At 34.4% G+C, this 25,504-nt stretch overlaps 1 protein-coding gene across 38 annotated transcripts in view; it reads right to left on the bottom strand.

The window, feature by feature from the left end:
- Positions 1 to 2,300: 2,300 nt before the first annotated feature.
- LOC105219505 (microtubule-actin cross-linking factor 1) overlaps positions 2,301 to 25,504 on the bottom strand; it is a 91,042-nt gene continuing 67,838 nt past the window's right edge. For 16 of the 38 annotated variants that reach the window (XM_054234035.1, XM_054234034.1, XM_054234033.1 and 13 more), the window contains 17 exons: positions 24,485 to 24,631; positions 16,940 to 24,414; positions 16,627 to 16,852; positions 14,610 to 16,569; positions 14,175 to 14,352; positions 13,484 to 13,531; positions 11,796 to 11,840; positions 10,620 to 10,691; positions 10,291 to 10,471; positions 10,114 to 10,231; positions 9,817 to 10,046; positions 9,637 to 9,754; positions 5,733 to 5,911; positions 5,344 to 5,617; positions 4,948 to 5,110; positions 4,171 to 4,227; positions 2,301 to 2,906 (listed from right to left, as the gene is read on the bottom strand). In XM_054234035.1, the coding sequence (XP_054090010.1) occupies positions 2,762 to 2,906; positions 4,171 to 4,227; positions 4,948 to 5,110; positions 5,344 to 5,617; positions 5,733 to 5,911; positions 9,637 to 9,754; positions 9,817 to 10,046; positions 10,114 to 10,231; positions 10,291 to 10,471; positions 10,620 to 10,691; positions 11,796 to 11,840; positions 13,484 to 13,531; positions 14,175 to 14,352; positions 14,610 to 16,569; positions 16,627 to 16,852; positions 16,940 to 24,414; positions 24,485 to 24,631 (11,616 nt within the window). In that variant the 3' untranslated portion in view covers positions 2,301 to 2,761. Of the gene's footprint in view, positions 2,907 to 4,170; positions 4,228 to 4,947; positions 5,111 to 5,343; positions 5,618 to 5,732; positions 5,912 to 6,329; positions 6,488 to 9,636; positions 9,755 to 9,816; positions 10,047 to 10,113; positions 10,232 to 10,290; positions 10,472 to 10,619; positions 10,692 to 11,795; positions 11,841 to 13,483; positions 13,532 to 14,174; positions 14,353 to 14,609; positions 16,570 to 16,626; positions 16,853 to 16,939; positions 24,415 to 24,484; positions 24,632 to 25,504 lie in introns of all 38 variants that reach the window. The other 22 variants (XM_054234047.1, XM_029045126.2, XM_054234032.1 and 19 more) reach the window with 6 other exon arrangements.

Here is a 25,504-nt window from a genome sequence, read left to right as displayed (position 1 = left end):
GAACTGAAGAGGGAGACCAAACGCATTTGCAGACATAATAAGAAATATGCCGAAATGAGAAAGTATAAAGAGCTTAAAAAGGTGGACGACATGGGTAAAGTTCTAAAATTTCATGAAAATATGAAGTGGATTTCTGAAGTTTTCAAGTCTGGAGCATTCTCATGTAGGAACCAAGGTGGTAATCTCGTCACTGATGTAAAGGACATTCTGAATTTATGGAGGGAACACTTCTCCGAATGGCTGAATGGCAGTGCAATATCACCAGGAGAGGCCGAACCCAATTCCCCAATCGATGATGAAATGTTCCGAAATACTTTGTTTCTAACAGAATAAATTCAAACTTGTAGTTCTCGGAAGAGCTGTGTAATTAAGAAATAAATAGACTCGTGCTTTTAAAATTGAAGTTCTGATAAATTACAGTCAGTTCAAACGTAACATATACTAAGCGTTTAAAACTTATAAAAAATAATATCCCTGGTAAAATTTCTGAATAGATCAGTTTGTAGTACATTCCTCTTGTATGATATTAATTTTAATGTTGTTGCTGTTCTGTTCGCTCATCTAGACAGTTAAGACCAATATATTTTAAATTTTCTAGAAAAAATTATGAATTAAATGAACCATTCCGCCGTATAAGCCATGATTTAAATTCTCGTTCTACCGCATTTGATCTATAAGATTTACTCTTTATCAAAAAAAAAAAAAAAACTACTGATCAGTTCAAGATCTCGCCGGTCCTGACTTTCATGATTGGCAAATTCCGCCCGTTGGGTTTTATTATTATTAATATGAAGAGTTCATACGCCGTTTTAGATGTGATTCTAGAATTAGTAAAATTAGAATTGAATTGAATAATTTTATAACGAAAGTTTTCAAATGCATTTCAATATTTGTTATAAAATAGTTAATAGTTTAACATTAATTTCACAGTAAGTCCTTTGCTCTTTGGCTAGATGTGAAGTTTCTCAGACTGCGAAAATATTCCATGCTCCGAATCTGGCCCTATTTTTCATGCTAAAAGTCTTTATTATGAATGACCAGTTATCAGTCTATCTCATTGTATTGCCTCTATACAATAATCGGATGGCAGGGGCTATATATTCGCTTTTCGATCCAACATCCCCTGGGGTCTTTTGCGGAGCAATATAATATTATTTAATATTGTACATTAGATTAGATTAGATTTATTAGAGGATCGCACTGCGACCTATGGTCTATTGTGCCCTCTCCTATTTATCACAGAATACCGTCCAGTCCTGTAGCTCTAAGAAAACTTAGCAACGCTGCAGGGCTGGTGGTCGCGATACATTCCCTCTGGGGATATAGAGACCCCATTTCCTTCCTCCTTAAACCCGCAATCGCGTGACATTCCAGGAGCAGGTGCTCAGGTGTTTCCGCTTCCAAATCACAGAATCTGCACAGGTTCGTAGAGCAGATTCCGAGTTTATTTAGATGACACCTTAGTCTGCAGTGGCCAGTGTAGAGTGCCACTAGTAGTCTCATTTTGTTTCTTGGGAGCGCAATTAGCTGCTTGAATCTTTTGCGGTGGTACCCTCCTAAGAACAGTTTCGAGTGGCGAAGTCCCTGCAGCCGAATCCAGTAGCGATTCCTACTTTCTAATTCGCCTTCGAGTAGTTCATTTCTCAGAACTTGCGGACCAACGGCAATGAAGGACTCTGGCCCCACCGGTCTGGTGGCCGCGGCTTTCTTAGCTAGCTGGTCTGCGAGTTCATTGCCTTGTACGCCTCTGTGTCCCGGTACCCAGAACAGTGTTAGTTTGTTATTGCTGCACACTCTATTCAGTTTTCCAATGCAGTCCAGGACCAGCCCCGAGTTTATTTCGAAGGATGATAGTGCCTGGAGGGCCGCCTGGCTATCACTGATGATGACAATTCGTTCGCCATGCTAGTTCCTGTCTGATATTGTACATATATATATAGGTCCTTTGTAATATAATTAAAATATTTGGAACGCAATTTTGTTTTATGTAGTTGGTTTACATGCTTAGCTTCAGAAGTTCCTTGGGGACTATGAAAATTTAAACTTTGTCATTTATTGCCAAAAATTTGATAAGCTGTAACCGTATGCAATATATGAAAATCAATTTTGACAAAGTTACATTCATTATCTTAATTTATTTTATACAAAAAAGGAAGAATAAATATCTTAACATAAAACCCTCTGAATATCGTGGGTAATATTTTAAAGGCGTAAAAATTAGTGTAGAAGAATGAATAGATATTGAAAATAAAATGAATCCAAAATTACCGTTAATTTTTTTAATAAATACATTTCGTATATAAAAAGTTGCGCAAATACATTTTTTATTTAAACAAATTAAAATACAAAAGTGTTAATAAAATTATTATTAAAATATTAGTTATGTATTAAATTTACATAATTCGGTATATATATATTTGTTTTTACACTTAAAACATATTTGGAACTTAGTTATATGACTTTTAACTGGATTGGTTATTAAATTTCAAATAGTATATTATATATGTATACAATCAAGCATTATGGAACCATAAACATTCGATGTAAGCTTAAATGTTCCAAAATCTAATAACTTTCGAAAAATAAAACAAAATAAATTAGTAAAGTAATCGATAACAATATTAGTTGGGTAAGGATACTATTATAAAGTTTTCGTTGTCTTTTAAGCGTTCAATTTTATCTTAATTATTGATTGAGTAGATAAAAATGAAAAGCGGCACCCATTAACTCCTTTGAAATCGCATAATTGGTTTAAATAATTTTAAAGGCGAAATGGTTCCCGTTTACTAACTGGTGTGGTTCCTCGTTGCATTTGCGATCTCATAGTCGAACTTATGGTTGGATCCCCGGAGCCTTTGCGAGGTGTACGCGCACCAGAAGGCGTTGTGTTCCCACTAGTATTTTTTCTAGAGAGGTGAATAAATATAATTAACATTTAAACAATCATAAGCAATTGTGGAATATCTAGCGTAAATGTCTTTTGGTTTGCTTTGGCTTCGATTGATGTGGTAAGTAATGCATATATTATAATACATAATTAAATACTTTTCATTCGCATGCTAGCGCTGTTTATCGTCAAAAAATTCTCAAACAACTAAGGTATATTCGTGATTTTTGCTAAGAGCATTATCAACATTTAAATATTAGAACAGTGGATTTAATTGTATTTCGTTACTATGTTAATTATAATAAGTTACTATGTAAATATGGGGCCTAATCATTCATTCAGCAGCGTCTTCGATTTCGATACGAAATGGTTTTTCGATCAAAAATATGATCCAATCATTGCTTTACAACAAAGGGGAAAAGTAAAACTGCTTTCTCGACAAATTTGATAAGTATGATAAATTAAATTGTCTGATCTTTTTGTTTCGCTTTTTTGTAAATATTTGAAATCGATACAACGATCGATACAAGTGATAGTGACATCTAAGCTGAAGGTTGTATAAAAATTCGTCTAAAGAGGAGGATGCATCAGTATTTAGTTAGTTAGTTTCCATTATCTGGTCAGCGCGTCATATATGATGAAGATTTAATTTAAATTTGGGTTGGGGAAAATTGCACCAACTGGTCTCTTGTTAGTGCTACTTACTATAAGGATCTCAGCCTGAATATTTTCTGTTGCAGTTACTGTTTAACATCCAAAACTTTGCATGCCTGTGAAACTCTGGTCTGATATATGGAGGGAGGGCAAAAAGTATTTACTTTGTCTGATGTTTTTTAAGTCTTTCGCTTTGTTTAGTGTGTCATCAGCGATTGTTTACATAAATACTATAAAATGGTCCATTTTTTTATCTATGAGCCGCAAAAAGTATTTTAATAAATAGGTAAGTGATCTAGCTCACTTTAATTTTATTTTCTAAACAGTTTCAACGTGATCGAATCGTGATTAGGCCCAATAACTAATTTTTATAATAAAGCAAAGCACTCGCCAAAGTTGAATCCAAATTTGCGTTATCCACTGATTTTTGAAAGTTCTATTTTTGTTAACATGGATTGAAACAAAAAATAAATTGAAAACTTATGCTGAGATTAAAATAAAAACGCTTAGCAAAAATAATGTTAATAGCCATTACGACTACGAGATTTAAACAAATTAAATACTTTGTGCTGTTAGTCTAGCTTTTAACAACTAATAGTGCAAATATTTATAAAGATGAGTCCAATTACCTAGAGCCATAGCTGCTTAATCGTGGAATGCTGGATGCTCTACTCATACCACCATTGCTGCACCAATAATTATCCATGTATACCATTCGGAATTGGGTTAATTGTAGATGTGTTAGTTTCATATGCAATTTATAAAGATAAGACATAGTTAAAAAAATATTAGTGTTTATAGTGAAATTGGTTTATGTGCCACATTTACAATTAGAGATATAAAATATAACAATAGTTTTAACAAATACCGCTATCTTCAATTTCAGTTGAGTATTTCGTTAATATTTTTTGAAACATATTTAGATTTTCCTTTTTTAACATGCATGAGCATACAATAGTATTTATCGTCCAACAATAATGCATATCGGAAAAGTTTGAAAATGCTCTATATTTATTTTCTAAAGACCATAATGAATAAAATAAATAAATTTCAAATACCAAAGATATTATTCTTACACGTCTCCTAAATCTCATAAACGTCCATATAAGCTTAAATTAATATATGTAATTAGATGCGACATAGTGGTTTTTTATCATTGAAACTTTAATATTAACTGTAAAAGTATTTTATATATTTTTAAATCCGATCCTTTACTTTTAAAACGAATGTATTTATTATCGTGTTGCTACTAGTTATGTTAATAATATGCTACTTCAGGTGTCAACTGTATTGGTATATTATTTTGTGTGAAAGAAGTTTAGAAAAAAATACTTTTTGCTCAGGTTACATATAAATATTAAAGGCATTTGAATAAGAACTGATGAGTTATATTATATTTTGTATACCTTGACTGTGCCGGACTGGCTGATCCCGACACTGTTTTCCTTCCAGACGTACCTACATCAGACACGGTTGCTGATGTCACCGATAAGCGGGCTGGCCGCGATGTGGGACCGGTTCCCATGGTCAAAGATTTTCGCTGTGGGATGCGTGATGGCGGAGTTTCATCTAAATAAATTGAAAAAATATTTTTAAACAATGTTCTATTATAATCCAGAGTCTTGCTTTTGTAACGAATAATACATTTTGAACATTGACAATGTCTCAGGAAACTACAGATAATTTTTACTGATCTGAAGAGAATGTTCGTTATATTCGAGGTGTTTTATCAAAAAAAAAAATGTATAATTAAAAATCTTTATTTAAATATACTTATATTTTCAAATTACTCAATCGTTTACCTGTGCTATCCAGTGATAGATTCGATCCATGTCTGGAAGGTGGTTTAGAACCTTGTCGGCTTAAAGGACGCGAATTAGGTTTAGAGCCTGATCTAGATCCTGACGGAGTTACAACACCACGAGTACTGGTATACGTAACTTTTCGAGGAGTGTACCGACCTGATGTTCCAGTTTGACCAAATTCATTATCGCTTAGGGAATCGGGAGTAGAAGCAGATTGTGAGGATCGGGTTGGGCGTGACATTGGTATAGAACGTACTGACCGTTCGCGCACCTTTAATAATAAATAAATAAATAAATATAAAAATATATATGTGTAGTGAATAGAGATATTTAAATTCGAAATTTAATTGATTTTGCTATTCAATAACTTTTTTCTTTTCACTTACCCAGTGTGTAGTGGGATGACAGTGTAGTACATGTGGGTTTAATGGTAAAGTTCGACTATTATTACAACGTACAAATACTGTACCTCCTGAACCCATATGAATGGGAAAAGCACATGGAACTTGCTCTTGAGTACGTATGCGTTCGAATATTGGCATTAATTCTGCCAAATGCTCATCGGCTAGAGATTTTAGTAAATATACTTTGTCAATATTTTACTAACGTAAACTAATAATTTGAGGCGCAAACGGCACATGATCATTTAAAAAACTTTGAATTTTACATGTAATGTTTCGTTTCCATGTAGATATGTTTAATTATAGTTTAACAAATAATTTTCGTTATGAAACTATATATACAAGAAATAAAGGTTTCCCCTCTCTTTATTTTGTATTCAAATCAACGTAATGAATATTTACTGCACGTAACTAGTTTTAGGCATGCTATGGCTTTAATAAAGAAACCACATTTAACACTTTCTCCCAAAAAGGAAAATCACACCGCGAAAAGTAAGAGATTCACATATACATAAACACATTCGTTGTCCGATGGGTTGCGGAAAAACATTATGGTTACCCTTATATAGTTAATTAATTTACCTTTATAATGGGACCTTGTCCACTCATGTAGGGTGACATGCTGCCATTTTGCGTGGCATTTGGTGTGGAACGACGAGGTGTAAATGCCGCCATACTTTGTGATACACCATCCGCCAAAATAAATTGCTCTCGTAATTCAATATTAGTACGACCTTTAGCTGCTCAGCAGTTATATTTTGCAATATCATTCAGTGATTGTTAAAAAGCGATAGCAAATAAAATAATAATCCACAGCGATTTGGACAGTTTTAGGCATCGGCAGTACATCGGTTTATTGTAAAACAATGAAGCAGCAACGCATTAAATTACGTCATGGGTACACAGTCACATATGATATAAGGGTCAGCGTCGATATGAAGTACGTTTTACATTTTATGGTATTATATAAGGTTTCAGGATCAGTAAACAGGTTTGCAAAATAAAACAAAAGATAAACAAATTGTTATAAACAGGAAATAAAAACAAAAATTTAAATATAAATCATAATAATAATAGCCGAATATGATTTAACATAAAACCCATGCGGACTCATAGCATCGTAAGTAAGGAATAAAGACAACATAGCATAAAAAGAGGTGCCGAAAACAAAATATATTGAAATTATATCCAAATTATTGGGCCTAATCATTGAATCCACAGCGAAATCGATTACGATCGAAAATTTTCTTGCAATCATTGATTCCGCTTTACCACAAAGTGAAAACGTAAACCTCTACATCTATTAGCCGAGGAATGTTTTTAACAAGTCGGTAAGGGAGTTCACTTCGATCGAAATTTTATTTTCGTTATGGTTTCAATGTTTGCACCGTAAAATTTTTCGATCGTATCGAACCATTTTTCGATCGAAACGGATTCAATGATTATGCCCATAGATGATTTTACAAAAATGAAAATAATATATACGAGGGCTGCTATATATATTTCTGGCCTAGGCAACACTAAGTGTTGCCAGGTACAATCTGACATTTCCATTGGAAAGTTTTACATTTTTTAGCACGTGCGATCATTTTTCACAACTTTCGACGTGGATTATCGCGACAAGAGTGCATCGATGAACTAAAATCTTTGTATGGCTATGAAGCACCATCCTATAGCACTGTGAAAAACTGGTACAACGAATTCAATCGTGGCTGACGCTCGCTCAAAGACGAATTCCGTGAAGGTCGTCCAAAAACAGCCGTTGTGCCAGAAAACATCGATGCCGTACGTGAACTGATAATGCAAGACCGTCATGTAACATACCTTCAGATAGAGGCATGCCTATGCATTTCTCCCACCAGCATACATTCGATATTGCATGAACACCTGGCCGTAAAAAAGGTTTGTTCTCGTTGGATCCCGCACAATTTGACAATCGCTCAAAAAAAGTGCTTCGAAAATTGGTTTGAGCGCATGCAAAAGTGTATAAATCTTGATGGAGAATATTTTGAAAAACAATAAAACCATTTTCGTTGATAAATATTCCTATTTTCATTATTAGGCCAGAAATATATATAGCAGCCCTCGTAATAATAAATTTAATAATTTTAGAGATACTGGAGTCATGGAAAAAATAATAAAAAAATCGTTGTCCTTCATGTAAGGCAAAATACAAGCTTTCCAAAATTTATCTTTATTTTAGTATATGTATGTAGTTAGTAATACTTTTAGTTAATGAGTACATATAAAGGTATGAAATTCTTATGCATCATATATGAAGAAGTGCTCTTCGGATTTGGGCTTATTTTGTGAGCTTTATACCCACGTAAAAATATAGCTTCCTGTAAGGACAACTGAATTATCTCTATAATTACATCAGTAAAAATCAGACAAATTGAATATTATAGCTTCTTATGTAAGTTTTTTTCTCAATTCCAACATAACATATTGAATGTTATACCAGAAAAAAGATGTGCGAACCATAATTCAAATATATTTTTATTTGGAAGAAAATTATGTACTTAGCCAATATGTTATGATCTTATTCAACACATTACGTTATTTGAGAGCGCTATAAGGGGACCTTATTGGCGATATAATGGGAATTGGAAAGATATCAGAGAAGATGTTCAACATCTGAATGTGAATATTAAAAAAAAAAAGATAAATGATTACAGCAAAAGAATGTCCTCTAAAGTAGTGCATGAATGAAATGTTTTCGATTCATAAACAGTTTTATGTAAATATGTATATGCTCGTTCGTGGTTTTGGCGACAGTGGTAATTAAGTTGTAAGCGATAAATGTGGATTAAAATAAAATGAATCACAGCGTATATAAAAATAAATTAAAGACATGGAATCATGCTAAAAACGTTACGTGTCTTCTTAGTCGCACTAGTGTTACATGTTAGCAAAAGCAAAATGTAAGTGATCGTGGCGATTCTATATAGTTTGCAAATTTTTAAGTACTACAAATTTTCGATTTTTCTGTTTGTTAAATGACCATTTCCGTTTCAGCACCAAGCTGGTGATAATATTATATTTAATGATAACATAATGATAAGAATATATGAATATAATATATTTCCAATTAAAACAGTATCCAAGCAAAGGCATGGGGCATGTTTTAATTGAATATGCATACCAAATTCATTGCTATAAATTAAAGCTAAATATGGTAGAATAATTAACATGATCGCAATTATACATTATAATTAATAGAAAACTTTTTTTTGTAGTTCTGTTATAGTTTAGTCGATATAGTATTGTAATAATTATTGACAGTATGATTGAAATTATATATATACTAAACTACTAGCAACTTTTTAGAAGAACCTAAATTTTGTCTTATTGATGATTTGTAAACATTTTATAGAACAGAACGGAATCCAGCGCCAATAAAGTTTTTGGAAATTTTAAAAGTTCTATAACTTATTAAATAAATTTAGAATTTGAATTAAGTTTTGGTAGATTGCGAAATATTTATAAAATGCAATATATTGATTATTATATATGAATTAATTCACATCTAATAAAAATTTTATTTATAAAGTATAGTAGGCTTACGCAGGGACATTTGCAAGCATGCCTGCGTGTATGGTAACTCGTTTCAAGAGAGCTAAATTAATTTCTTTAGTATCACTATTACATACCTTTTATGGTTAAAAGTATTAACTAACATCTATTGCCAATATATTCAAAATGAAAAATTGTTGAAATGAATGTGACTAATATGGTTATTGTGAAATTTATTATGAAAACTGCAGTTATTTTAATAGAATATAAATATCTAATCAACTACTTAAAACAGTTTTATTACTTATATATAATAAAGTATATCTATTTTATCTATGGAATACCCATTTAATATGGGATGTAAAAAACTTACCTCTACAAGGATCATTCTTTTGCAAAAATTCATCAAGGGCAACCCAACCTCCGCCGACGCGTACCATAACAGTACTGCGCAAAATTCTAACTAAACGCAGCTTTTGTGAATCCCCAAACTATAAAAAACATATTACATGTAGAACGTAGAATGTTCGGAGATATTACAAAAATGACTTACTCTATATTTGCCTTCTCCTACTTGGAATACACGGAATTTTTGCCTGCAAGTACAAAGCATAACTAGCCGTTTCACTTCGTCGTGTATTTTATCTGAATCTGTCGCAGGCTTGCGCTCTTGCCAGTCGGGTCTTAAAGCAGCAATAAACTCTTGCCAATCAATTAGACCTTCCCCATTACGATCGAACAAATCTGCTACAGCACTCATTTCCATGCGGGATGTATCGAATTCTGAAAGGGAAAAATATATTTTTTATTGCTTTTGCAATATACACATAATACTGGTTAATATAAGTACTTGTGTTTAATATGCCATCCATGAATTCACTACGCGGGATGAGACCGTTGTTGTCTTTATCCATTTTACGGAACAGATCCGTCAAACGTGATTTTTTGTGGTTCATGTATTTAAGGAACTAAAAAAATAGTATATATTAAAATCAATAAATTTATGTTAATAATTATTTAGGCCTACTCTCTTTCTCCAATCATCCCAACTAAAGTTTCGTACTCGTTCCATGTCCTTCAAATACATCATATGCTCATGAAGGCGCCGCTGACGTTCCCATGACAACATCCAAACATAACGCCATTTATCCCACAATAAACTGGCGCGGGGTGACCGAAATTCTATGTCTTGTGCAACCGAACTCACGCTGTGGAAATATATGTTATGTTTTTACCTATTAATGCTGAATTTACACACATAAGCTACAATATCTTCTTCGTAAATTCTAATGATAAAATGCATATGTATATTTTATTATATCTTCTTTTAAGTTAATTATTATTATAGTCACATACCTTGGTGAAAATCGGGGGCCGTAATGTGGTAAGCGATCTCGGTCTGGCGTATCACGACTAGGAGTTAAGCGACTAAAGTAAAAAACATATATATTAGATATTGATGTAACATTTTAAAAATTTTATAATAAAGCTCTCTTAAAAGTACAATCACTTAAACAAAAAAAAAATCGAAAAATAGCCTTTATTGGAAACATTTCTTATGAAAAATAATAATGAAACTCAATATTGAATGATTGAATTTATATAACATAAATTTTAATAAACTTTTAAGCATTAAAATAAATCTATAATCATTTATTTCAACTGTACACGTCACCCTAATCACTTTGGTACATATAACGCTATATGTAACTAGTTCAGTTTTAGGTGACACAAAGAACCGTTATACTACGTTCGGACCGACATTTTGTGTTTTCATTGACAAATTCAATTTTAATATTTGCTTATAATTATTATTAACGATCGTGTTTTATTGAATCATGACAAGAAAATGTTAATAATGAAGGTATTGGCTTTGAAAAGCCAGATAAATATCTTGCGCAACGGTGATTCTTCAAGAGACTCGTACAATTCAGCACATTTGCCTTGCAAAAAATATAGGAGAGTTGTACAAACAACGTTTCATCCTATTAGGTATAATAAAGGAACTTGGGCCGCCAATTAAATAATGATGAACAAAAGTTTGTTTGTTTGTACCTTTCCGACAGATTATGCATCTTAGTTTTAATTTCGGCCGCTGTGAATAGCACACCTTGTTGCTGCAACTCCACTGCCATTTCTTCTAAAATGTGGCTATTTTTTCTGGGCCCGCGAAGAGCACACACCTTATTTCGCCACAATTCAATTAGGAGCGCTGCCTCCCTCTCACCCCAGGAATTTCTTTTTTTGTACTTTTGTTTTTTCTCCATTATTTTTTAAAATGTAAACAAATATTAACTGACAATTTGGGGATAGTCTTAGGGTATGTCTTCCAATTATATCGACTAAACTAGAGCAGACATCGATTGTAATGAGTGGAATGTAAGTTTTCAGCGAAAACTGTGATTTCGTTTGACAGATTTTGTATGGATGAAAACACAAGTTTTCGAACGAAAACCCATTTTTTCAATGAAAACATGTTTTCAATGTCGTTCCGAACGTGGTATAATAGTGTGTGTATTTACATATACTTACTTAAGTCGACGAGAATTAAGCCCCTGGTCTCGAGAGCCTTTGAAACTGAAAAAAGAAAACACCAAATTTCAAAATACTTAAATAATGATAAATAGTATTAGTATATAAATAAAAACAAGTAAGGAAGGGCTAAGTTCGGGTGTAACCGAACATTTTATACTCTCGCAATTTATTGATGTAATTTTATAAAGACAACACAATTCGACCCATATATTCGGCATAAAGTTCAATAGAATAACGAAAATCATCATAAATAGTATATGGGGACTGAAGTAATTCCTAAACCGATTTCACTCGTTTTCACCACCAACTTATAATTAGGTATATAGGATCTGGGGGAAGTTATGACCCGATTTTTACCATTTCAGGTACAGAGAGAAACTGTTATAAGAAAAAAATTCAGAGGGAATGAATTACATTAAAATATCTGAGGGATTTACCTATATTTTCGGTGAAAAATTAACCTTAGGCACTGAGTTCTTCATGTTCGATATCAGGGGCCTTGAAAAGTCATGGTCCGATTTTGACAATTTTTCCACAAGTGATGTCACAGCTCAAATACAGTATTTGTGTAAAGTTTTATTCCGCTAGCTTCATTGGTTCCTTATGAATACATTATAAAGTGAACGAATCAGATGGAATTCAAAATTGGGTTATATGGGAAGTAGACGTAGTTGTGAACCGATTTCGCCCATATTCCACCCGTGTCATCAGGGTGTCAAGAAAGTGTTATATACCGAATTTCATTGAAATCGGTCGAATAGTTCTTGAGATATGGTTTTTGACCCATAAGTGGGCGACGCCACGCCCATTTTCCATTTTGTAAAAAAATCTCAGTGCAGCTTTCTTCTGCCATTTCTTATGTAAAATTTGGTGTTTCTGGCGTTTTTCGTTAGGGAGTTAACCCACTTTTCGTAATTTTCAACCTAACTTTTGTATGGGAGGTGGGCGTGGTTATTATCCGATTTCTTTCATTTTTGGACTGTATAAGGAAATGGCTAAAAGAAACGACTGCAGAAAGTTTGGCTTATATAGCTTTATTGGTTTGCGAGTTATATACAAAAAAACTTATTTGAGGGCGGGGTCACGCCCACTTTTCCAAAAAAATTACATCCAAATGTGCCCCTCCCTAATGGGATCCTATGTTCCAAATTTCATTTTCATAACTTTATTTATGGCTTAGTTATGACACTGTATAGGTTTTCGGTTTCCTCCATTTTGTGGGCGTGGCAGTGGACCGATTTTGCCCATTTTCGAAAGCAACCTCCTCAGGGTGCCAAGGAACATGTGTTCCAAGTTTCATTAAGATATCTTAATTTTTACTCAAGTTATCGCTTGCACGGACAGACGGACAGACGGACGGACAGACATCCGGATTTCAAATCTACTCGTCATCCTGATCATTTATGTATATATAACCTTATATCTAACTCTTATATTTCTTGGTGACACAAACAACCGTTATGTGAACAAAACTATGATACTCTGTGCAACAGGTTGCGAGAGTATAAAAATACAGTTGAACTTCCCTAAATCGAATCACCATAATCCACAAAAAAAAGGAAAAATGAAATTTGACTTCTATTGCCAATTCAAAAATTCGAGTTATGGAAGTTCAACTGTATTTTTTTATTTATATCATATACTAATACTATACGATTTCAGTCTTTGAAATGTACTCAACGTACCTTTGTCTTCGTAAATTACCATCAGGGAATTTCTCTCCTAATTCATGACTGTAGCCGGCGATATTTCCAAATGGTTCCAAATTGAATGATATTGGCAAAAGATTTAAATAAGTAGGAAAAAACGTATTATGTAATATATAAATATTTATTCTAAAATATATATATATATCTATTATCTACTAATCTACTAATGTAAAAGTAGTTGGCGACGGCGCGTTATATACACGATTTGATGATTCATAATAATAATTAAATCAGGTTAATTGCATCAATGAAACTTTAGTCCAGTCATTCAAATAGACTGTACGCAATGGACAGAATACAAAACGTGGATAGATGGATCAGTTATGTGGCCAAGTTATAGCAAAAGAAAAATAATTCTACAAAGCGGGATTGAGAAATTAAAAGTTCGCTGTGAATGGAATGGTTCGCTATTGAATAACAAGAAGAAAGTGAACCAGAAGATATGTGGTCTTTAAAACAAACTGAACTCTTCTGTTTATTGATATAATAAAAGAAATTATGTAGATCATTACGCAATTATTAATAACTTTTAGGCGCACACAAACCTAAAAAGGGTCAAAAGGTTTTCCATACGGTTGAAGGTAATTAATAATTGACAAACTGTTGCCATAGAAAACGAGATGAAAATATTTGTGACCATGTATGGATTTAATATAATTAAACTTACATTGGCGTTTTAGATACTCGTGACATGCTTCTGCGTGAAGTTGAAGGTGGTTGTTTAGGTTTACATGCCCGGTCCACTTCTACTTGTCGTCGTGCAGTATTTTCCATAAACTCTTTATGGTCTTCAATGAGTTTTTCCAATTCTGTAATGTCATCCGGCAAAGCTTCTTTTTCCAAATCTACCAATATACAACATATAGATGTTAATAAAACGGAAAACAACTGTAAATGTAAAAACAGTTTTGTACAAAATATACTAATTATTTAGAAGCTAAGTTATAGGATTTGATGAGATTCAGATATAATACAAATTTTATTTTAGGTTTATGCAATTGAAACAAATAGCTAGAGAGGTATTAGCAATTGGTCAAATAATGTTAACCATAATATAAATTATATTTATCGTGATTAAAATTGAATAAAAACTGAATATTACTTAATAGTGTCGCCTCTAATCCATTAAGCCAAGCCAAAAGTTCTTCGATAATATCATCCAAGTCCTTAAGTGATTGTAAATGATGATTTAATTTAGTTTCTCGATTAATAGACCATTGTAGCACTTCATCCCAACGCATTTGGATTATTGACAGCCAATTTTTTATTATTGGGATGGAATCTGGGTAAGCTTTGTTTATAATTTCTTCAGCAAACTGGAATGTTTGGGTCTTCTGTATCTCACGATTTTGCAAATCTTTTATAAACTCAGTATGCATCGTGATCATTTCTCGTGTTATCTTTTCGTCATCTGGAGCATTCTTGGCATAACGTAACTTTTGCTCCGCATGATCTAACCAATCAAACAGTGAATGTATTTCTTTATTCAATTTTTCAGCATCTTTCAGTGCCTCGCGTAAGCAATCGTTTCGTTTATTTGCTGCTTCTTTTACTTCATTCCAAAGTATTTGAAGGTCATTTAGTTGTTGTTCTACTTGGACGTTATCACTAGATTTTTCTAATTCTTTGCCGGTTCTCAGTACACCTTGCATCTGAGCTGATCGTTTTTGTAAATCATGTTCGATATGCTTATGATGTTCTATTAATCCTTGCACAGTTTCTAGGTCTCCATGCACCAAAATGTTTTCATTCAAGCGATGTTTGGCTTTTTTCAACCAATCAAGTAATTCACTAAGCGCATCAGAAAATTGACCGGACAAAAGTAACGCTTCCTCCATTTTACGTTGACGTTCAATGCTTTTAGACCACACCGTTGACCATTTTTCCTTTAGTTCTGACAGCATTTTAACGAGTGTTGTTTCATCGCTCTTTGGAGCTCTTTCTAGAAGACTTTTGCCTGAACGCATTGTAGTATCGTAAATTGTTTGTTTTGTTGCTAGTTGTCGGTGTGTATCTTTCAACCTGGCAATAAGTTTTTTTATTTTGAGAGGTTCCTTTGATTTCGATGCTTCTTCAATTATTTGATCTAGCATTTTATCTGTATCATTAAGATAATGCATAATGCTATTCCAAGAGTCATTGTATTCTCTTGCTTCTTTATAACCGTGGTCTAAGGCACGAGTACGTTCAGAAGTTTTGCTTACGATACGCTCCCAACGATGCTGAACGGAAACTAGGAGATTCTTTATTAAAATTACGTCCTGCTTTTGGCTGAAATATTTCAAATGTGTTCCTTTTTTATCAAGTAATAGCATTGCTTCACGGTGAGTGCTAACATCTTTCTGTAAAATTTTATGTTCTTCCATTTGATCTTGGATTGTTCGTAAAACTCGTGACACAGGCGGTGCATTTGATAAATGATTCTCAGCTTGGTCTAACCAATCAACAAATGCTTGAAGGGTGTCATGGAACTCAGTAGCTTCTTTTAATGCGATTTCCAATTTGATCTTCTTGTCAGAAGCCCGAGAAATTATTGCGTCCCATCGTTGTTTTAATGTACGAAGCGTATGTTGTAGATTACTTGAAGGTACTTTAATTTGATTCTGTCGTTTGATATATTCTTGACCTTGAACTTGAATAGCCTCAACTTTGGGACGATTTTCTTCTAGTTCATTGTAAACTTCCATAAACCGTTCTAGCTGCTCAGTTGCAGTTTCGGGCAAGCCTCCAACTGGCTTACTTGCACTTATAACAGCATCCACATCACCAAGCCATCCAAGAATATCTTGAACTTCCGCAATATATTCTTGTGCTTCATGTAGAGATTCTTCAAGCTCATGTTGACGATCAGATGCCTTTTGTATCAACATTTTCCACTTGGAGTTTAATTTTCGTAATTTCTCTTGTGTGGTGGAAGCTTCCAATGTTCCCTTCTCAGTTTCAATAAGCTGCCTTCCGGCATCATTTAGAGTGTCCACGGAGTTCTGATGAGCTTGAATGTCATTCGCAATTACTTTTAGTTTGGCTAACTCTACCTCCAAAAGTTGTGGATCACCTGGTATCTGGAAAATTAATGAGCTTAGAAAATGAAGAAAATATATTACATATTAATAAGTTACTGGTTTCAATTGATCCAAGGTGACATCCGTCTTATCAATCCATACAAGTAATTCGTTAAGGGCATGTTGAAATTGTCCTAGATGTAAAAGAGCGTGTTCTAATTGTTTTTGACGATCTACCATACTGCGCAGTAAGGTTTCCCAACGTTGATTAGCAATTGACAATGGTTTTCTAATCGATGCAGCTTGTTCAATAGATGTACGATCTGTTAATTCTACGGCTTGCCTGTTTATAATGCAAATTATCATTAGCAAATTTCACCCAAAACTATCATTCCGTTGACTATATACATTTAAAGTAATTATGACTTACCTATTTAATGCTTCTACCTCCAACATATGCGGATCAACATCGTTTTTAAATTCCTTAAGTTGCTCAATTTGCTTCTTCACTGCATCAATGTCAGACCCTACTGGTCCAAGCCGTTCAAAATTACGTTCTGCTTTATTCAAAAACTTTTCTAGATTTTGCAAAGTTTCGTGGAACTCCATTGCTTTTTCCATTGCATCAATTAAATTTTCTTCACGTTTTGCATATAGAGCTGTTATATTATCCCATGCGTTATCTAAGTCCTCGATATGTTTCTTAACTTCTGGTTTATCGGGTTCGCCACACATATTTATCAAATTGCTACCATTGCGGCGCACTTGCTCCACTTCTGGCTTAGTTTTATCAATTTTAAAGCGAACTTCCTGCAAGGCAACTTGTTGTTTTTGAATTTCCTGTGGCTGGGCAGCAGGAGGTTCTTGTGATGATAATGTTTCTTCCAGATCTTTAAGCGTGCCCATTACACCATTTAATTGTTTCCAGAAAGGTTCTGCCACGTTTAAGATATCGTCAAGTGAGCTGCCACGATTTTTCGTGGCCTTTTGCACATCATTCCAAAGGCTGTTCAATTTTTCGAGTTTAGACTTAATATCTCGTACAGCTGGATCTGCTTTATTACCGGCTTTTGCAATAACTTCATCAGCTGCTTTTTTAACAGCCGTAAAGGCATCTGAACGTTTATCCAAATCATCGGCTAATGACGCGTTGTCTTCGATTTGCTCTCTTATTTTTTGTGGGAGCGCTGACAGTGGATCTAGTTGATTAACTTGATCCACGGTATTAGCTAAAGCTCGGAGCATGCCTTCTAATTTATCTGAAAACTGGCTTGATTCTTGCAAAGCGTTTTCCAGCATTTGCTGTCGTTCACGTAATTCAAGACGAAGTGCTGAATAACGAGCGTTATCGGAATCAAGAACATCATTTATTTTAGCATTGTCATCATCAGATACAAGAACTCCTAAGGCTTCGCCTGTTTTATTCAACTTATCAAGCAAAGGTTTATGTTCAGTAATTGAAAGCAGAAGTCGTTCATTTTTATCCTGTTGTGTTGTTATTTGATCTGGCCGCAATACTGGCATGCTGAACCTCGAAATTTGCTGTTCCATATCATCTAACCAACTGCATAAGCCGGTATGAGATTCAGCAAAATGTTCCGACAAAGGTAACGCTTGTTCTAATATTCCTAGACGTTCGCCACATATTTGAGCAACGGAATCAACGATTTCTTTCAGATCATCTAGTTTTTCTCGGAGTGCAGATATATATTCGCTCTGTGGAGATTCTCTCAAAATTTTTTTGGATGATGCGGCAATATCACGAACGCGACCTTTTTGGCTTGAAATGTCATCATTAATTGATCGATGTTCTTGTAATTGAAAACGCACTAATGCCGGCTCGATGCCAGGTGGATCGGCTTCGCGAAGACTTGTGTCCATATCGCGGAACCATTCCAACAATTCATCAATATCTCCAGTTACTTCCTTTACACGTTGAGTACTGAGATGGAAACGTTCCGCTTTACGTTGAATCTGCTCTACTATTGCATCAAAGCGTCTATTATCTCGTGTAACAATATTTTCAATGGAAGATGAACCTTCGCCAGGCGATAGTTGACATAATTGAGGTCCAACCAAGTTAATATTGTCTATAACAGGTCGCATTTCAACTAATTCCGTTTCTAGACGTAGCAAATCTGCATGACTAAATTCACTTGCTGTGAAGGCACTTTCAGCTATTTGCATCCAATCTAACAAACGTTTATGAGAATCATGAAATTGTTGCACTAATGGAAGAGCATTCTTGGTCTTTTTAAGGAGTTCACCTCCCCGTGTTGCCAATTCTCCGTATCGTCGCTGAAGTGCGTCTAGTTTATCTTTAAGTTGTAAAGCTTCGTCATTCGAAATGTGTTTCATTAACTCGGAGCCTGAATCAACTGTAGATTCAATGTTGGGTGCCTGACTAGCAATATTTTCATTCAATTCTACTAAATAATCCATTTGCTCCATTAATTTTTCCGGATAAACAGCAATAGGTTTAAAACGTAATAATTCCTGTTCCATTCTTTCCATCCAGGCAACCAGTTCTTGATATGTTATTACTAAATGTCTTAATCCTTGACGGGACTCAGCTAACAAGGAACCAATATTTTCGCTTTGTTCAACCGCGTTAGTAAACCGATCGGATATATTTCGAACTTTCTCTGCTAATTGCACAGCTTCGTCTTCACCAACCAATTGCATTAATTGCCCAGCAATGTCTGCTAACTCCGTAAAATTCGATTTTTTAGATAATATTTCAGCATGCAATTCGTTGTGTTCCTTGATGCGATTTTGAATTTTTTCTTCATCTGTTGGAACAAGCTCCATGTTTTTGATGGATCGTTCTATGCCATCTAACCATAGCTCCAGAGGAATAACTTTATCGTGAAAAGCTTTGGCAACGTTCATTGCGGCCTCCAAATCATTTTCTCGTTGTTCAGCTCCATTTGTAAGACGATCGAAACGTTTGACAAGGTCATTTAATTGACTTTCAATCGAATCTCGTTCTGAAGATTCACATGCATTAGATACTTCCATGCCCAGTATGGAAAGTGAAGACATAGAGTTTTGCCTGTCCATTAACATTTTCTTCAAAAACTTTTGTTCTTGCAACTGTGCTTTTACAACTTTATAGTCCGAACTGGGAGGTTTTTGGTTTGCCACCATTTCCTCCGTGTCTGCTAGCCATTTCGAAAGGCCTAATAAGGCTTCTTGAAATCTACCAGATTGTAAAAGAGCTACGTCCAACCGTCTTTCACGTTCATTCATTAATTCTTTGAGATTATTCCAAGTATCATTTAAAGATTCTAATTCTCTTTCTATAACTGCTGTTGAAACGCCATTACCAGCTGACCTGACAAGATCATTGCCATTATTATTTACTTTGACAATTTGCTGCGAAAGAGCTTCTACTTTGAGATTTCTAAAATTACGGAAATCGTCCTGTTGGCGACGAATTTGATCTAATTCTGAACTAACTGGTTTAAAGTTATTGAATTCCAATTTTAAGCTTCTTAAGTCATCCAGGACTAGTTCTTTTGCATCATTAAAGTCTAATAAAGACTTCAATGTGCTCTGTAAATCACGTTCTCGATTACGGCAATGGTTATCCAAACGATTTAGTGTATTACGTATTGAAGATATTTGAGCAGGAATTTGATTTTCCGTGGAAATTCCTGAATCCATAAGAGCAGTAGAATCACGCTCCATATTGTTTACTAGATTATACATATCCTCTAGTTTTGAGCGTATTATGGATATTTCTTCCAACTGTGATTTCACGACTTTAACTTCACGGCCTGGTGGCGCTAAGTTTTCGATCTCTTGTTCCAAATTGCTTAAATCAACCAAAAAGTGTTTAATTTGGTCATTTAATTTTGAGATGGTCGAAGCAGCTGATTGTAATTCATCAAATCTATCACTAAGACGAACATTTAAATCGGAAACACGATCAAACATATTATCGACATCATTACATAAGTGATCGCCATCGCCTCCAGTTGCTTGACATTCTTGAGATATTGCCTTTGCCATACATTTTAATTCACTTAGAGGGTTTTCCAATTTTATTAATTCATCCCGTATAGCTTTTACACGTTCCAGAAGTTTTGGGTCTTTTGCAGCACCTCCTAATGCATCATGCGCAGCTAGACGATCTTCACACCGACTAACAGCGTTATCCAAATTTCTTAGCTGATCATTGAAATCAGATAACCGCCTTGAACAATTCTCGATATCTTGCGTTTTATTAACTAAATCATTGTTAAGTTTTTCCCATCTATCCTTTATATCTTGTAACTCGCACTTTATTGGATCTTTGTCAATGTCACAATAACCGATGAAGGTTTCTCCGGAACCCCTAGTTGTCTCGTATTCATTCGAATGTTTCCAAACTTCACTTCGAAGAGTTTGAATATCACGTAAGCGATTTTCAATGTTGGATTTATATAGTTTTCCGGGCGTTAAAGTAGCTAATTTATCCTCTGCCATTCGCAACCATGATAAAAATGCCTCCGATGTTTGTGCATATTTCTTACAATGTTCCATACATGTTTGAAGGCGAGAATGTCTATCGGATACTTCTCTTCGAAGTTTATCCCATAGTTGTTGTATTCGCTCCAGATCACGTTTTATAGTTCGATGTTGTTGGCGATCACTCAATTCCTTTCCTTTGTTTGTAAGCATTATAATTTCGTGTTCTCGTGCCATTACTTCACGATAGATAGGTTCATGAGCGTCAATTTGATGCTGCAAAGTTGGTTTATGCGCCGATAAAAGGAGTTTCTCAGACAAATCCGACAGTTCTCCGGATAACCATCCTAGCATTTTTGTACAATTTTCCGAAAGATGACGGCTGTCTCGTAATGCTGCTTCAGTTTCTGCTTTTTTCGTGTCCAATTTCCTTTGTAAAGCCTGATATTGTTTTTCTAAAGCAGCAACTTTGGAATTTACATCAGCTCGAGAAGCAGAATCCCCAAGAACATTGCAAAGTAATACAGCTGATTGCTCAGCGTCCGCAAGTAACGATCTTTGTCCCTCCAATTGTCTGTCCAAATTTTCAATTTTACGTAAGTTTTCGTGACTGTCACCATCTTCAGATAATCCATCTAAGTTATCACTGATATTTTGTAGTGCCTCACGTAATCTATTTATAGCTGCATCAAACTCTTTGCTACTGTCCGCAGCTCCGCCTAGGTTGTTGGCACGTTCATCTAAGCGTGCGACTATGTCATCCCATTTGTCTATAATATCATTCAATTTTTTGTTTATATTTTGTATATCGGAAACATTTGTTATACGATTTAGTACATCATGGCCGATTTCTTGAAAATGGTTCAATTGTGGTTGTTGTATACGGAATTCTTCTCGCAGTACTTGCACTTGCTGTACTTGACTCTGGACCATCCTTGAATCCGTAGAAATAGGACCCAAAACAGTGAGTATTCTTTCTTTACTTTGCAACCAATTTGATAAATTGCTGTGTATATCTAAAAAGTCACGAAGTCTCTCAGAAAGCTCTATTCGCCGCTTGCACGCTTCACTTAAACTTTTCCATTTCTCAATTATATTCTCACTTTCTAATCTTAATTCATCTGCACCAATAACATCAGATTTTCGACGAAGAATATCTTTGATCTGTACCTTAGTAGTATCTAATAAGCTTTGCTTTTCGTACATATCTTCGAGAACTTTTCTGGCTTGTTGAATACACTGCTCTGCTTCATCTTTATTTGATGCAGATTCTTTCGGAACTTGACGCTGAATTCGATCCAAAAACGAAGTCAAATTTTTCAAATTCTCATACTGTTTTCGGACTTCTTCAGTCAAATTATCGATTTCATTCTGTCGATCTGTTAAACGAACGCCAATCAAACTGTAACGATTATTAATCTCTTTTAATTGCTGTTGAACTGGGGATAATTCCGAAATTTGGAAGCCGTCTTGAGAGGATCTGCGACTTCCAAATCCACTAGAGGTGGTAGAAAGTGGAGATAAAATTCCCAACTTAATAGGACTTGGACTTCTAGCATCTCCAGGTGCCGCACGCATGGGGCTCACTCTCTTAATTGGACTATAAGACATACGTTTACGATTTGGACTTTCTGGATTAAAAAGTGCATCATATTGAGCACCAATTTCATTAATTTTGTCTATTGTATCGTTATAGTCCCTATATTTGTAAACAAGCGGTTTAAGTTCCTCATGTTGTTCACGAATTTTTTTTAAATCTAGAGCTATAGGACTCATCTTACTTATGACGCTTTCCATTTCAGACAACCAAGAAATTACTTTCTCTTTCAATTCTTCATATTGAACTTTTTGTTCGACTTTCAGCTTAGAAAGTTTGGTTTTGTCATCCAATGTCACATTAATACTTCGCCATAGATTTTCTAGCGATTTCAATCGATCACGTAAGGGATTAGTATCAGTAACATCACGTTGCCCAATTAAATCCTTACAGTTATCAACGCATTTTTCGTATACTGGGGCTTTTTTCTCTTTTGCCCCCATTAGGTCGTCAATGAGCGATGATATTTTATCTATTGGCAAGTTATTTGCATCCCTATTATCCATCATTTCTTGTAAATTATGTAAATCCTGTTCTGTGCTTTCCATTTCGTCCAAACACTTTAGCAAATTGTTATAAACATCTTCCAAAAAATCTCCTCTCTTACGCAACTTTTCAGTGAGTTTCTCAACTTTTTCAGAAACTACTTTTAAATTAGTTTCAACATTTTTAGCAATACGTGGATTAGATGCAGAATCCATGAGATGCTTTGCTGAAGCTTGCACACTATCAATTGTTGCATGATGCGAGGTTACATCGGCATAGAGTGCTTTATGTTCACGCATTTGCTCCTGCAAACGCTCTTTCATAAGAGATGCGGGACAATATTGCACTTTGAATTTATCTTCGGCCTTATTTATCCAAGTGATCAGGTTTTCAAGCGCATCTTGTACTCCTTGAGATTGTACTAATGTTTTGTCGAGGATTTTACAATGTTCACCGAGTGTGTCAAGCATTTTTTGGTATTTGCCTTTCAATTCCAAAGCAGGTTTTTCCAATTTTTTCGCTTCGTTTGGACTCAGTTGACTACCCAAGATTTTTACTAAATCATCTAAGGTTTGATCGATATCATCTATCAAACGGCCATTAGATAACAAATCATTGTGAAGCGATTTTGCTTTATTCATTTGATCGGATGCTGATTTTGTGTCGGCAGAAAGCGGTTCTGATAAAACCCGCGAAACTTGTGGTTGCATATTTCGAATCCAATCGTCTGCTTTATTCAAAGCATTTTGGAATTCTCGTTGACAGCCATTAAGTCCGGATATACGGTCCTGAAGTGCATTTGCGCGATGTAACAAATCTTTGTATTGCGTCGATATCAATGAAACTTCTTGGCGGATAGGACTCTCTGCATTCGATATTGGTTCAATATGGGGTAGGCGTTCTGGTAATGAAGTACGGAAATCATTAAGAATTGATAGAAATTCTTTACTGCCATCGACGAAACGCTGTGCTGACATTGTTATAAATCGAAGATCAGCTTGGTGTCCTATAACGTCGCATACGAATTCACGTATAGAATCACTATTTATTGTTAAATGTTTTAAGTCAGCCAATGATTGTTCCTTGTCTTCAAGACGATGTCTGGCTTCTTGTAACCAATTGAAGAAAATACTTAACTCGCCACATATTTTATTAAGCTCATCACGAATAGCTTCAAGACGTCGTAATAAACGTGTAACACGATCAGCGACACGTTCAACTCGTGTACGCAATTCTCTTCCAGCATTTTCCAATGTTGCTACTTCCGGTGTCGAAAGAACATCAGCTCCGGTTAAAACAATTTGACGTATTTGTTCTAAACAAGACGAAACTGGTCGTTGTTGTCCTTCAATTTCCTCTTTTATTTGCTGAATGTAAAATAAAAAAGAAAAACTCTTGTAGTCAACGATATGTACATATATGTATATATATACTTACTCTTAAAGTATTTGTTTGGTTGCGGATATCATCAACTTTTTCTTTCGGACCGCCCACATTTGCAATTCTGTGTTCAATTGTGCTGACCCACTTAAGTAATTCGTTTACACTTTCCTCACATATGTTGAATTTTTCAAAAACGGCTTGCTACAATAATACCGAAAATAACCATTAGGTAAATATAAAGATGGTGTGGATTATATCGAAAAAAATGTGTCGAAGAAATTCTATTGAAATAAAATGTATAGCGGTCTAAACCAGCTTTATCATTTGGTGGTCGAAATTGCTTATGAAAATTTGACTTTTCGGTCATTAATAATGATAAAATGCTTTTCGAAAGCAAACCCAATATCCATAAGTATGTCATATATGTATATTAAATTATTATATTTGCGAAAAGAAAGCACACCTTTATGTTAATATACTTCTTTTAAAATATAGTTAATAACAAAGCCATGCAAAATAATAAAGCATATAAATAACGTATAAACAAGCAAAGTACAAAATATACAACGATTTTCATAACAATTATATATCGATTATTTGTTTTATGAACATTTGGCAATTTAAAATATAAATCTGAAACGATGAAGCTGAAAATACAAAAATTTAAACATAAAATTGCATAAATACAATATAATAAAAAGAGAACAGGAGAAATTCACAACTTACCAAACCAGTATTACGTAAAATATATTTGATATATATAAACCAAACTCGTTGTTGTGCAATTTCAGTATAATATAATAACTAATTACCACGATATCGGAATTTGGTCAATATAACCCAAATATATTAACATGCTTACTATTATAGTATCTAAAATGCAATAAAGTTAAAAAATTTTCTGTACGCGTTTGAGAACTTAATCAATGATTTACATGCTAAACTTCATTCACAAAATAGTCCTGGCAGATTACAAGGAATACATTACATGTACATGGATTGGAACTCTAAACAAATTGATTTGCCTAGACTAATAGGCATATGCTTTTTTGTCGCCTTTCTTGATTAGAATTA

The sequence above is a fragment of the Zeugodacus cucurbitae genome, chromosome 6, assembly GCF_028554725.1.
Source record: "Zeugodacus cucurbitae isolate PBARC_wt_2022May chromosome 6, idZeuCucr1.2, whole genome shotgun sequence".
NCBI lineage: Eukaryota > Metazoa > Arthropoda > Insecta > Diptera > Tephritidae > Zeugodacus > Zeugodacus cucurbitae.
This window is presented reverse-complemented; position numbering and strand designations above follow the sequence as displayed.